The sequence below is a fragment of the Sciurus vulgaris genome, assembly GCF_902686455.1.
Source record: "Sciurus vulgaris genome assembly, chromosome: 12".
In the NCBI taxonomy this organism is placed as follows: Eukaryota; Metazoa; Chordata; class Mammalia; order Rodentia; family Sciuridae; genus Sciurus; species Sciurus vulgaris.
Genome location: NC_136473.1, coordinates 14,593,205 through 14,606,903, shown reverse-complemented (window position 1 = coordinate 14,606,903; position 13,699 = coordinate 14,593,205). Strand labels below are relative to the sequence as shown.

The window sequence follows — 13,699 nt, the reverse complement described above, 5'->3', positions numbered from 1 at the left end:
AAGAATAGCCCACGAGAACTGCTCGCTTTGACAGCCCATAAGCTAAGCTTGGCACAATACAGAGTTCAGCACAACCCTTGTGCCAGGATGATACCCCAAATGGTGAAGTGTTCCATGTTCTTCAGATTATATTTTCTGCATGAGTATGCCACAGTGAAACTCACCGTTCTGTATAATTAATATGCGCCAGTTAAAAAATTGGGTGGTTGATTAGGGAGCATGAAGAGAAGACCCCAGGGAACCCTGGGCAGAGTCACTGGAGCATCTAAATGGCTTTCACGTTGAGGACAGTTGACCCTAATTCTGTCTTGCTCTAGAGGCAACACTGAGGCCTCTGGCTGGAAGTTCCAGGGGGTCTGTCTTGACCTGGTCTAAGGAGGGCTCCTCATCGTCAGAGTTGGTAAAGGGGCCAGGAAGCCTTGAGAGGGAGCGAGTGCTCTCTTGCCAGTGGTGCGCAAGCTCCCGCTGAATGGCCTCCTGGGGTCTGCTGTGCTGGGTCCAGTGTTGGACCCAGATTGCTTTTGGAGTCAGATCCTCCCCTCTGGGGTGTGGACTCCTCGCCAGGGTCAGGGCCCTGATTCTCTGTCTTCTTGGACTGCAGGTTCTACGATGAGATCAGGACACCCCTCCTTTCCGACATCCGCGTCGACTATCCTCCTGGCATAGTGGAGCATGCCACCAAAACCCTGTTCCCCAACTATTTCAATGGCTCGGAGATCATCATTGCTGGGAAGCTGGCAGACAGGAGGCTGGAGCATTTGCATGTGGAGGTCACGGCCAGCAACAGTAAGAAATTTGTTGTGCTGAAGACAGAGGTGCCTGTGGAGCCCCAGCAGGTGGGGAACGATGTCCCAGGAAGCCCCAGACCTAAAGGTGACGGCGAGGGGGACCCCAACCACGTTGAGCGTCTCTGGAGCTACCTAACCGTGAAGGAGCTGCTGAGCTCCTGGGTGCAGAGCAACGATGAGCTGGAGAAGGAGCAGCTGAGGCAGAGGGCCCAGGCTCTGGCCGTGAACTATCACTTCCTCACCCCCTTCACGTCCATGAAGCTCAAGAGGCTGGCACTCCACACAGGTGGGCTGGAGGACGTCCGTGGCATGTCTGCCGCCACCGGCCCTGAGACAGTGATGCAGAGCCTGCGAGGAGCTGGTCCACAGCCAGGTAAGGCAGCTCTGGAAATGTGAGTCCTGGCTCCTAGCGAGGCCGTGGTGACCTCAGCAAGTTTATTTTATTTTATCACACTGTAGAGTTTTATAATCAAGACCCTTGCATGTAGAGTAGTCCTCAAAGAGTATCTTTTTGATTGTCGTATTTGTGTTATAAACTGTGGCTCTCGAGAAATGAGACATAGACAACGGCGTGAGGCTGGGAAAGCTTGCCCAGTGATGTCAGCCCATCAGTCAACCATCGGTAAGTCGAGGACCACCACACACAGCCTTTCCTGGAGGCCCCGAGATGAACACACAGTCAAATGTGTTCCGTCTGAGTGCCTTCCTATGTTCTGAAACACATCAGAGTTGTGTTATTGTGTGCGAGTGATCGATTTCGTTTTCTTGAGAGTTTGTGAACAACCAAGCTATGGAGTCTTGAGAGAATTCACCCCGGACACACCTGCCACTCAGAATCCAGCAGAAGCTGTCATGCTCGGTCAGCACACCAGTGGACAAAGGGGACTTAGCAGAGATGGTCACTGGAGAAAGAAAAAGCAGTAAAACCAAATCTTAGGGTGATCGTCTGGGTCCTGTCCACTGGTGGAAAGTGAAGCATGGGTTGCGGGTGGCATTGTCATTAGGCCCCTGTGGAGTTGCCCTGTCCTTGGAAAGGGGGCTGAAGTTAACCAGCCCTGGTTGACTGCTGTCTCAGTGCTTCCTCACACTCTGAGCTCTGAGAAGCACCTGGGTGTGGTGAGAGAAGGAAGCCAGGATCCACCGACCTCCTGACCTGCTGTGAGATCCCCAGGCAGGTTCCAGACGCGCTGAGCCTCCCTTTCCTTGTTGGGAATTCGGGGTGGTAACAGGTTCCCTGAGGGCTGCCGTGAGGATCACGCACAGAGTCTTGGGCACGTGACTGGTGTTGTGCAGATCTTAGCCCTCCTCTCCACAAGGCCCGTCGGGCGAGAGACTCCTGGAGAAGTTCAGACCCTGACAGGCAGGCGACACCCAGCTGTGGCCGTGTTCGAAAGACTGGCGCCTGGGCCGTTTTCATTCTGATAAAAGGCAAGCTGCAGGACACTGTTCCTTCACATGCACAAGACCTGTCCCATGTCCAGGAAAAATGGTTATTTGAGTAATAAAGATCTTACATTAACCACTCAAATCTCAGTGGCTTCAGGAGAGATCAGAGACAGATGACACAAGACCCAGAGGACCAGGAACACAGACGAGGAAATAACCAACTGATGGTTCAAAAGAGAGTTTTGGAATAAGCTTTTCCTGAAGCGTCAGTGATTTTGTAAGACAATCTTCCTGTCCTTAAAGCTCTGATGATGTTTTAATATTAACTTTTTTAAGTGCCTGTGGCAATCATCAGGGCCTAAGAACTTCCCCCTCCTTCCTGGTCCATCTGTGCTCTGCCCACATCATGCTCTCCAGGGACCAGAATTAGGAAGGGGTTCTTAAAACCCATGTAGATATTTTGATCTTTAATTTCCTTTTCCTTTTTGTGTACTGGGGATGGAACCCAGGGCCTTAGGCATGCTAGGCAAGTCCTCTGCCACTGAACTACTTCCCCAACACTGTTGACCTTTAATTTCTATGAGGGGCAAAAATGAGCAGAGGATCATAATTTTGCTAATGTGCCATATGATGTTGGTTTATTTATAGAAATTAATTTACTTTTAGGTTATCATTTAATTGAATATTTTTTCCAAGGTACACTTTGAATCCTTGGTGTTTCAAAATGCTTTCTGAACTATGCTTATACACATAGCTCTGGACCCTGGAAAATAACTCTCTCCTTTATTTTTATTGCAGTAAAAACTACATAACATAAAATTTACCATCTTAACCATTTTATGTGTACAGTTCAGTAGTGTTGGCTACATTCTCATTGTACTGAAATACAGCTCCAGAAAGTGTTTCATCTTGCGGAACTGAAACTCTGTATTCCCTGAACAATTACCCCCTCTCTCCCTTTCCCCAGAACCGTATGGTAAGTGGGGTAGACTGTTTCCCCCTATGATGTAAACAGAGATCACCGAAAAGAAAAATCCTGGTTGCTTAGACAATAACACCATCAACCATCCTCACTTGTCTTTTGAGGCCAGGCTTCCCCTTTCAAATAGATGATGTTTGGAAGTTTCTATTCTTTGTTAAAAATGTATCTGAAACCTCAGTATTTCTCATCTCAGCCTGCTTCTTGGGGACCTCTCCCGGCCTCCTCTTTGATGAATAATGGCAGTATTCTCTTCCCTCTTCTTTTTTAGGGCCTACTCTGAAGAAACTGTATGACCCAAGAATCAAAATCTCTAAAACATCAGGTAAAGAGAAGGAGGGGGTTTGGTGGCTGAGTTGGGAGCAAGGGAAGTTTGAACAGGGCCACCAGGAATTCTCTGAAGCCAGTTAAATTAGCAGCTCATAGGACAAGGCATCTGACCATATTTATTTAGCTCAGGCCAGCAGAGTGAGTGCCGAGAACCAGGACCATCATGAAGCCATTACATCAACACCTGCCAACACAGCCCCCAGGAAGCCTGGCAAGCACTCTGGTGGAAGAAGAGACGCATAACAAAGACACCTTCTGAACCTCGTTGGGTTTTAAGGGGTCTGAAGTGTGTGTCCTTCCAGCCTCTGATGCCATGAATACAGAAACGTCTGTAGAGGCAGGTGGGATTGTGCTGTTATTGTGGTCTTGTAATTCTAAACTTTAGAAGGAAAACAGATTAAAGACGTCATACGGTTTCCTTTTGGCAGCTTTTGGAATTATGATAAAAATGGAAAAGCAGCCTTAGGGGCACTGGTTTTGTTTTCCAGCGTACACATCTTCCCTTCTGAGTCTCCTGATCGCCTCTGCTGATGTGCTGTACGTGCAGGTTCATAAAGCCAGGGACATCCTAGGGATTAGCTATGGGGATGAAATGCGTAGTCTCTCATGGACGGAATGCAGTTCCTTGACGACATGTGCTTTGTGGAATGCAAGAAAACCTTCCTCTTGGATGCTGCCTGCGTACTGATTTTTGGACTCCTCTCCTCTTTATTTGCAACAACCAATATCTTTTCTTGTAAAGGGATTTGAATGGTTTGAGTAGAACTGATGTTGTAGGTGTGTACAGAAAGTCTCAAAGTACTATCAGATAAGTCATATTCATATCCAAGAGTGCCAAAAAATGTGGATGAGAACTTTTGTTTCCTCTGGGTGTCATTTTTACTCCCCCCACCATCCAAAGACAGATTCTTTGTATTTCTTTATATATTGCCATTCACAGGGGACTTGAGGCGCTTCACAGTGAGAGTAGCTCTCCAGAGCTCTTCTGAGCGATGCTGGAGGCAGCGAGGAGTTTTTCTGTAGGTATAAGGAGGACAGGAAGTTGCCTGCAGCTTGAAAAGACAGGACTCCTCCTGACCCAGGCTCCCCTGTATCCAGGCACATTCTCATACACGTACACATGCGTGAGAAGCACAGAGGTGTAATGAAACATGCTGTATCTGGCGTGTAAGTTAGAAAGTACATCTCCAGTCCAGTGAAAGGAGAGGATTCATGCAGACTCTTGAGAAACATTTGGTCTGTACAGCAAGAAACAAGGCTGCTTATTTGGCAGAGGTGAAAAGGGATAGAAATGGATAAGGAACAGGGCCAGCTAAACTTCATCTGTGGACAAAAATTTGAGAGCAGTCAAGTCAATATGACCCCTAGGAGTGATTTCTGCCCTCTTCACTGTCACTGCCCAACTTAGTGACTCTGCTTCATTTGTCACTGCCCATAAATTGGACTTGGCCGTTAGGGCTTGCATGCTAGGGTTGCATACAGCTGGTACTGGGAGTGTGTGAGTCAGGCTGGGCTTCCGGGAGAAGTGCCAGGGAACTCTGGCCGTAGACAGGAATGGTCCGCGTTCTTCATATGGGCAGTGAGAGGACAGCACGTGACCCGGGGAAACCCACCCAGGACTTTGAGGACTATGCAGGTGGTTGTTGAGAGGGGGTGGTGACATCTCTCCACCCCCTGCTGCCTCTCAAAGCCTAGTTGTCCGCACTTAACTAGGCCTGGCGAACGGAGCGCTGGATTTGGGTTTGGGAGACCTGAAGTCAGTATTTACTTTACCATGAACTCACTGGGAGACTTCGGAGAGTCTCTTCTCCCCCTTGTTTAGACATTGAGGAAAATTCTTCCAGCACTGTCGTTGGGAGTAAATAAATGATTCGTGAGAAAATATAAAGTAGTACTTAGCACATGGAAGACAGCCAGTAAACATCTGTCTTTCTCTCTCCTTTTTCTCCCATCTTGGCAGTGGATGGTGACCCCCATTTTGTTGTGGATTTCCCCCTGAGCAAACTCACCGTCTGCTTCAACATTGATGGGCAACCCGGGGACATCCTCCGGCTAGTCTCTGATCACATGGACTCTGGTGAGTACTGCTCTCCCTGGTGGCATCAAGGCAAGGGCCTGGGAGGGGCTGCATCCTTCTCTGTTCTTCAGGTGAATGGCCAGTTAAGTAAGGAACACATGGTGCATGCTCAGCGGGAGCTACTGATAGATGACGGGAAGTGGACATTGTTCCTGGACTTGGCCAGACATTCAGACCCACGCTTAATGACTTGTGTGGCCTTGGACTGCAGTTGTCTCCCTTGGGAAATAGAGACTGTGATGCTCTGCTGGCCCTTCAGGGCAGTTATGAAATGGATCAACTAAATAGTGGACATGAAGTGACTTCATAAATGCTCCAGTGCTGCAGAAACTCATGATGTTGTCATTGTCACAATGTCTTTTCATGGAAAAACCGTGATGGTGGAAAGGCCAGTGGCCTAAACTCATCTATCTCAGTTCCATGGTGACTCAGATGAGAAGCCCAGAGGTTAACCACACAGCCCTGTGTGCCGCGAGCAGGGATGTAAAGGGAACTCTGGTCTCCTGGGCTGGGTAGAGGTACTGGGTAAAAGAAGTTGGCACAGAAAAAGCTTTTGGAGTTCAGTGCAGGTAGCCATGCTTGGGGACAACCATGTGGACAGCCACACAGCATGGCTTTGTGAGGAAGCTTGGGAGTGGACTTTCTGGTATTTGTCAGTGGTGAGAAAATGAAAGTTTTGTAAGGTCAGAGTACAGAGGTCCTTGCTGGGTGATAGGCATGCGCAATTAAGTAGTTCGATCCTGAGTCTCCTTGATCACATTGTTCTCTTGCAGGTCTTTCTAGTCTCAGAGCTAAATTTCTAATGTTTTCCATTTCAAAGGATGCAGGAGTAAGATCAGGGCCTAACTGCAGCCCTTCCTGGAAGTGTTCCCTCTCTTTGGAACAATTCCATGGTTTCTGTATTCTGCCCAAGACGGGAACTCAGCCTGAAGATGTTTAAAGTATGGAGGCCAAAGATCAGGGGCTCTGCTCAGGCAGGGATTTCTGTGCCCCCAGACCCCACAAACCCCCCACCCCAACACACACACACACACACACACACACACACACTCCTTGTCCCAGGGAAAACACTTTTCTCCTTTAGTACCTAAGAAGTTACAGTCAAAATTTACTGGGAAGATGATCCCCAAAGTAGAGAACACAAGTTAATTATATAGAAATCTTTTATTATTGAAAATTGCCTCTTTGCATGAAGGCAAAGCCCATGTAGCACACCTCACTTAATTCATTCCAAGCATCTTCTGTGCAATTGCATCTGTTTGTTATTCAGCCAGACAACAGGGAGTCCTGGGAGCTGGCTGCCAGCCTAGCTCAAGTCCAGAAAAGCTTGCGTTCGTAGAGGCAAGGAATAAACACAGGATCTATATTTGATGGCCACTGACAACTTACACATATGCTTCCTTTGCAACCCTTGCAAAACTTCAGTTAGTGTCTGTATCTTCCCCATTTTACATGATGAGGGAATTGAGGTTGAACTTTTTCAATGGCTTATCTAAGGACGAACACCTTGGACATGGAAGAACTTGAGTTTTTGGACTGAAAAACATTCTAGCTTTGCATTCTACCAACTGCTCAGAAGCATCAGGGGTCTCAGAATTAGGATCTGTGGCTACTGGTGGACACAAAATATGCATCAGAACCACAGAACCTTTCTGTCCTACACCCAGGCTGGTATGAAGGCACACGAACACGCAATCCCCTTCTGTGATCTTGACCCTGTCCTGCATCCTTCTTCCCTTGCTCCAAGATGCTGGTCAGATGTGGGGGAGGAAGCTCGCCCATAGCTGCCTGCCGTCCATCTGCACCCATTCACTCATTCAGCCAGCACTGAGCAGCCCCTAAGGGGAGTCAGCTGCGGGAGCTAGAGATACAAAGACCAGGAGGAGGAAGGAAATTCTGACCAAGAGGCCTTTAGGGATGGGGATCCTGTTTCTAACCATTGTCCTCTTCCCCTGGACTTCCAGGTGTGACGGTGAATGGAGAGTTAATCGGGGCCCCCGCGCCACCCAGTGGTCACAAGAAACAGCGCACCTACTTTCGCACCATCACCATCCTCATCAACAAGCCCAAGAGATCGTACCTGGAGATCACGCCCAACAGGGTCATCCTGGACGGCGGAGACAGACTGGTCCTCCCCTGCAACCAGAGCGTGGTGGTGGGCAGCCGGGGGCTGGAGGTGTCGGTGTCCGCCAACGCCAACGTCACTGTCACCATCCAGGGCACCATTGCCTTTGTTATCCTCATTCACCTCTACAAAAAGCCGGCGCCCTTCCAGAGAAACCACCTGGGCTTCTACATCGCCAACAGCCGGGGCCTTTCCAGCAACTGCCATGGCCTCTTAGGTGGGCAGCCGCTCAGCTGTATGTGGGGTTTGTAGGATGGAATTAGATTCTCAAAGAGCAGCCCGTGATGCCAATCTCTTCAGCTTGATTGGGAAATTCAATGGGAATGTGGTTCTCATGTATATAGCTGTCCCTTGGCATCCACCAGGCACTGGTTCCAGGATCCCATGAGGATACCAAAATCTGAGGCTGCTCAAGTCCCTTATATAAAATGTCCCACCTAAGCCAGTAGAGGTGGCACCCACCTGTAATCCCAGCCACTCAGGAAGCTAAGGCAGGGAGGATGGCAAGTTCAAGGTCAGCTTGGGCAACCTAGTGAGGGACTGAAGATATCACTCAATGGTATTCACAGTACAGCAATAAAATAAAATAGCTTAGTACTTGTGTAAAACCAACACCCATCCTTCCATGTGCTTTCGATCATTTCTAGATTACTTATCATACTTCATAGAAAGCCAATGCAGTATGAATAGCTGATATGCTGAATTGGGTAAGGAATAATATCGAGGAAAAAGTAGGTATATGCCCAATACAGATGCATTTTTTTCCAAATATGTTTGGTCCACAGTTGATTGAATCCAAAGGTGTACAATCTGTGGCTATGGAGTGCTGACTGTTTATAATATGAAAACTGTATTGTTGGCTTCTGATGAATAGGAGTAGGTGTTGCAAACCAGCTCTCACTAGTCTCTGGGAGAGCAAAGCAGTGAAGGGTAATCGTCTAAGGTCTGAGTCCTTGTTTCTCTGCAAGGAGACACAGAAAAGTGGCCCACCGCCCTCCCAGCACAAGACAGTTGCTTTTCAAAGGAGTTACCCCATTGCTGCCGTGAGCAGCAGGCAGGCCGCTCTGGCCAGCATCCTTCAACGTGCAATTTCATGTGGGCTCCTGGCCCAAAAATGAAGGGTGAGTCATTGCCAGGGCTCAGTTTAGAAAGCAGGATTTCCTGGCACTTGAGCTGGACGTGTTTTGCCATACCTGGCTGCCAAGCATGCACCCCGTCTCACAGATGCAGATCGGTGTCCAACGGGCCTGAGCAGTGCCCTCGCCTGACCTGGAGAATTCTGAGAACAAGTGTCAGGAGTGAAGTAACTGCTTTCCATACCCCACCCGGGTGCACCGGCTACTTGCCTTGTCTGGAGGGGGACCTATAACAGGCAGGCAAGGGAAGACCTGACCCTTTGCCCAAATTCCTTGTCTTGTCCTCACAGTTCAGAGACTGTTGTTGTCTCCAGTTGTTGTTTAGGCAACATCTCGATGTTTAGCAACTGGGCAGCTTCCACATGTGGCAGGTCACTATGAGCAGCAGCTCAGCTCTCTCTTATTATGCTCCCGAACACTGGGCTGGACAATGTATGCACGCAGTCCACCTGGGGACATAACCTGCCCCCATATCATTGACTTATATCTATTGTGCCTGTTGTCTGCATTCAGCATACAGTGATGCTTTTTATTTATTTTTGTCTTCTCAGGTCAGTTCCTGAACCAGGATGCCAAACTCACGGAGGAACCTGCAGGGCACGGCAAGAATCTTACCAATTCTCCACTCCTGCCCGCAGGAGCAACTTCTGAGACCATCCTAAAGGTGAAAGGGCACCGAGTCCCAGTGGTGTGGAAACAAAGGAAGATTTACAATGGGGAGGAGCAGATAGACTGCTGGTTTGCCAGGAACAATGCTGCCAAACTGATTGATGGGGAGTATAAAGATTACCTGGCATCTCATCCGTTTGACACAGAGACGACATTGGGATCTGAATCCAGCCGCCTTAATTAAGAAAAGCGCATGAAAGGAAAGTGACTCTGGGGGACTCGGTGGGGCAGCCCTTCTTGATGCTTGTGCATGCTGCCTCTTGCAATGAGCTGCGCTCCAGAGCCTAGGCCTGCTGGAGTCGAGGTCTGGTGTCTGCTTGGGCAAAGGGTAGGGCCAGGAAGCTCTAGAGAAAATACTGTTTGCTTCTCTTTCCTCTTCCTCCCCCACCCCCACCCTCATCTACAGTAGAGAAAAATGGTAGCAACAAGGGGAGGAAGGTCATATTCAAAAGCAAGAAAGTTTGTATGGTATATCATCTGGCTTGTCCAACTTGTAGCTGACCATAAAGTAACCTTTTCTGATGATGCAAGGTTGCTGTGAAACCGTGTTCTCTGTAGAAGCAGCCAAGCATGGGCCCTCTGCTTTTAGCCTTATATTATTCATGCTTAGAAATCTCTTCCCTGGGGGGCCCCCCGTTGACCTTGGGCCACAGGCCATACAGACAGCACATACGTTGGATCATTATAAATAATTAAATCTTGTTTTAGGAGGGGATTTTCCTCTGCTATGGAATCTTGCCCTTACAAATTAATTTTTGTTTTTAACATTATTTTTTAAAATTAAAAAAAATATATTTTTAAAATGTAGAAACATGTACATCCCAGATACTGATCTCTTTCCTCATAGGCTTTCCAGATCACTTGATTTTGCTGGTGGATATTGTGCAATTTATTCCAATAAGCTAAGTGCTTTTAATAAACAGGGCAGCCCCCACATGGATGGTGTTTATTGGCCTGTCTTGGTGCTGGGGAGTTGGCCAGTTGAAAGGCAAATTGTTAGCTTGGAACTCTTCAGTCTTGGTCAGGATTTCTGGGCCATTTCACCCTCCAGGAGCTGATGGAGGACTCTGGCATGGTGCTAGCCTGCAAGGTAGAGTAGCCTCAGAGTGAGCCCACAGCCTGTGTGTAGGAAGAAGCAGCTTGCATGCTGTCGGCAGGAAGGGCATACACGCTTAGAAAATCTGAAAGGACTTCCCACTTCTTACATGGGCAAAAGCCAGGAAACCAGCCTGAGTAGCCGGTATTGGTTCCGGAACTTGGGCAAACCTGATTCCCTAAGGAAGGTGTTAAAATCAGAGGGGCTGCAAAAAGTCACTGCATGTTACCTTTTCCTTCTGAAGGTGTAAGCCTGGTCATATCACCAAGGGCCACCAGGTGTGATGGCCCGAGAGCCTTTGCCCCTCCCCACGACAGCACTCTGCTGGGCTTGGTCTTCTCGGAGCCACTGGTTGGAAGCAGATGGACGCAGGGGGCAATGGAGCCCAACAGCAGAGAGAGAAAGACTGTGGTCAGGGAAACAGCATGTTTTGATGTGGGCCAGAGCGAAAGGCTTTGTGTGGGCTTACATGGGGTTTCCTCCGACCGGCCTGGTGCCAGGGCAGCCTCTGCATGGACCGGGAAGGCATGCGCAGCACTTGAGAGCCAGCGCTGAGAAAATCGTTGATCATATTTACCTTCCCGTGGGAAACATCGGAGCAGTAAAATGACATCCGCATGTTCCTGTCAGAGGCTGTGGCTTCAGGGGCCAGTTAGCACTGACTATACTGTCCCTCTCATGGCCCGCTTCCCTCTGCACTTGACCATGGCCTGACAGCTGTGCTATTTATCTGGCTCCCATCTTCCCAAACTCAGCTGCCTGTTTTCCTGCCAGAGGTGCAAAGAGGAGCAGCCCATATGGCTGACAGATGCTTCCACCTTTTAGAGCTCAGAAAGAGAGGAGGAACTCCAGCCAGGGCTGGCCAGTGCCGTCCTGGTCAGACTCCCCGGGACCTTCCATTATGTAAATCCCAGCTGAGCAGACAGCCCTGGTGCCAAGAGGCCCAGGCCCCTGCTCTGCACGTGGAGCAATGGCATGTTGTTCCAGGTGTTGGCCTCACACTGGGGAGAGGAGGATGTTACTAGGCAAGCCCGGTCACTACTATTCAGTGGACACCTTGTCTAAAAGCAGAGAATCATATTCCAATGAGAGACCTGTCACTAACCGTCCTGCTCAGGAAAAAAAAAAAATTTTTTTTTTTACAGCTTTTAAAGTTATGTTTTTACTTTAGACAAACCCACTCTTCTTTCTCTTAGTTGTAGATCACTTTTTATTTGCAGAAGGCATTGATCATTAAATTTTCTGTTGGACCTGGAAATTCGTATCTGTGAGTCCAAAACCTCACACCAGTATACTATGGAGGACCTTTAAATTTGGTTGAAAAATGTGTGTGTGTATGTGTGTGTGTGTGTGTGTGTGTGTGTGTGTGTGTGTGTGTTATTGGCCACATGTGTTGTAAATGACGAGCTCTTTAAAACAAATGCAGGGCTGGGGGGAATTCTCAGACAGGGAAACTGAGGCAGGGTGCTGTTGAGTGATTTCTGCCAAGTTAAATAAAAGACTTAGAGCAGGGGTAAGCTGAACTGCCTGAGTTCACTTTGTTAGCTTTGACATTTTTTTCACCATCTGGTCAATCGTTTTTCCTAAAACTTTTTTAAAAAAATAGTGGGAGGTTATTAAATGAGTAATTGAATGGGACTGAGAAAAATGTTGAAGTTAGAGGAGATAAATCTCACTGTTATCGTAACAGCTAATGTTAATGAGTCATAATGGGCTAACTGGGATCTTGAGCAAGTCCACATCTCTGGATTCCAATCTCTTCCTCCTCTGACAGAAGACCCCGAGTGGGTCATCTTTAGGGGTCTACTAACTTAGAGTTTCATATTCCTCACATAAAACGGGCTGAGCCTTCCTTGCTTGCCCATGCCTGGTGCCTTATCTTCCTGTATGACTTGGTTATGATTTTCCCCTCCAGACCAGAGGGTGGGGGTGTTGGGAGGAAAAAGCATTGCAACACTCCATCAGAGCCAGCCAGCTGTGATGGACGATGCTGGGGACTGAGGATGCAGGGGACTTGGGGAGATCTCCTCTGTGGTCCCATCAGAAGGGACCACGATATTTACTTGAATCGTGTGTCTTTGTAGGTGGATTAAGAACAGGATTCTTTATCTTTTGGCTTAACTGAATCCTGTAAACCAAATGCCTGTGTTTTTCCAAAATTCATATGTTAAAGCCAAAATTCTCAATGTGATGGTCCTCGAGGGTGGGTTCTTTCAGAAGTGATCAGGTCCTGAGGACAGAGCCCGCATGAATGGGATTAAAGCCTTTCTAAGAAGAGACAGGAGGGATCATCTCTCTTGCCTCCACCGTGTATGAATAGAATGTTTGTAGACCAGGAAGAGAACCCTCACCAGACACCAAATCTGCTGACACCTTGATCTTGGCCTTCCCAACCTCCAGACCTGGGAGAAATAAATGCTTATTGTGTAAACCACCCAGTCTAGGGTATTCTTGTTATAGCAGTCCAGGCTGAGGAAGACACTAAATCATTATGCATTCTTTTTCCTTTCTCTGCGCTACCCAGAATGTACACAAACAGTGCTATTATTAAAATTTGAAAGACTCTTAGAACCATAAGAATACCATCTAGCTAAAATAGACAGAAAATAAAATAACACAGCTAAGTAAATACTTAGAAGTATAATTTTAAATATTTATTTTAACCCATTTTAAATAATAAGGAGGGTACAAGATAGTTCACATTTCAAGAAACATTTTTCTTAAACAAAAATTTGTGAAAAAAAATGATGTCTAGAAATAAGTAATCAGGTGTTTTGTTTTTTAAGGGAAAATGGAATCAGGGCTATTGGGGATAAAGCAATCATCCTGACTGTGCTGCTTGTACGTAGGACTTTCTGAATTGCAGTCATGAGCTGCATAATGAAGTTTTGGTCTACAGTGGATGGCATGTTAGGACAGTGGTCCCATCAGAGTTTAATGGAGCTGAGAATTTTCTGCTGTCTAATATTTTTACTGTACCTTTTAGATGTGTTTATATCCATAAGTACTTTCCATTTTATTTGCTGACAGAATCCAGTACAGTAACGTGTTGTTCAGGCTGGTAGCCCAGGACCATGGGATATACCATACAGTAGGAGCATAATAAACTAGGC

At 47.6% G+C, this 13,699-nt stretch overlaps 1 protein-coding gene across 1 annotated transcript in view; it reads left to right on the top strand.

Annotated features, from left to right (window-relative positions):
- Positions 1–13,365, top strand: part of ITIH5 (inter-alpha-trypsin inhibitor heavy chain 5) — an 81,743-nt gene extending 68,378 nt beyond the window's left edge. Inside the window, exons 10-14 of the mRNA XM_079106996.1 lie at positions 602–1,161; positions 3,425–3,478; positions 5,444–5,560; positions 7,525–7,902; positions 9,373–13,365. Of these exons, the coding sequence (XP_078963122.1) occupies positions 602–1,161; positions 3,425–3,478; positions 5,444–5,560; positions 7,525–7,902; positions 9,373–9,674 (1,411 nt within the window). The 3' untranslated portion in view covers positions 9,675–13,365. The remainder of the gene's footprint in view (positions 1–601; positions 1,162–3,424; positions 3,479–5,443; positions 5,561–7,524; positions 7,903–9,372) is intronic.
- The last annotated feature ends 334 nt before the right edge of the window (positions 13,366–13,699 follow it).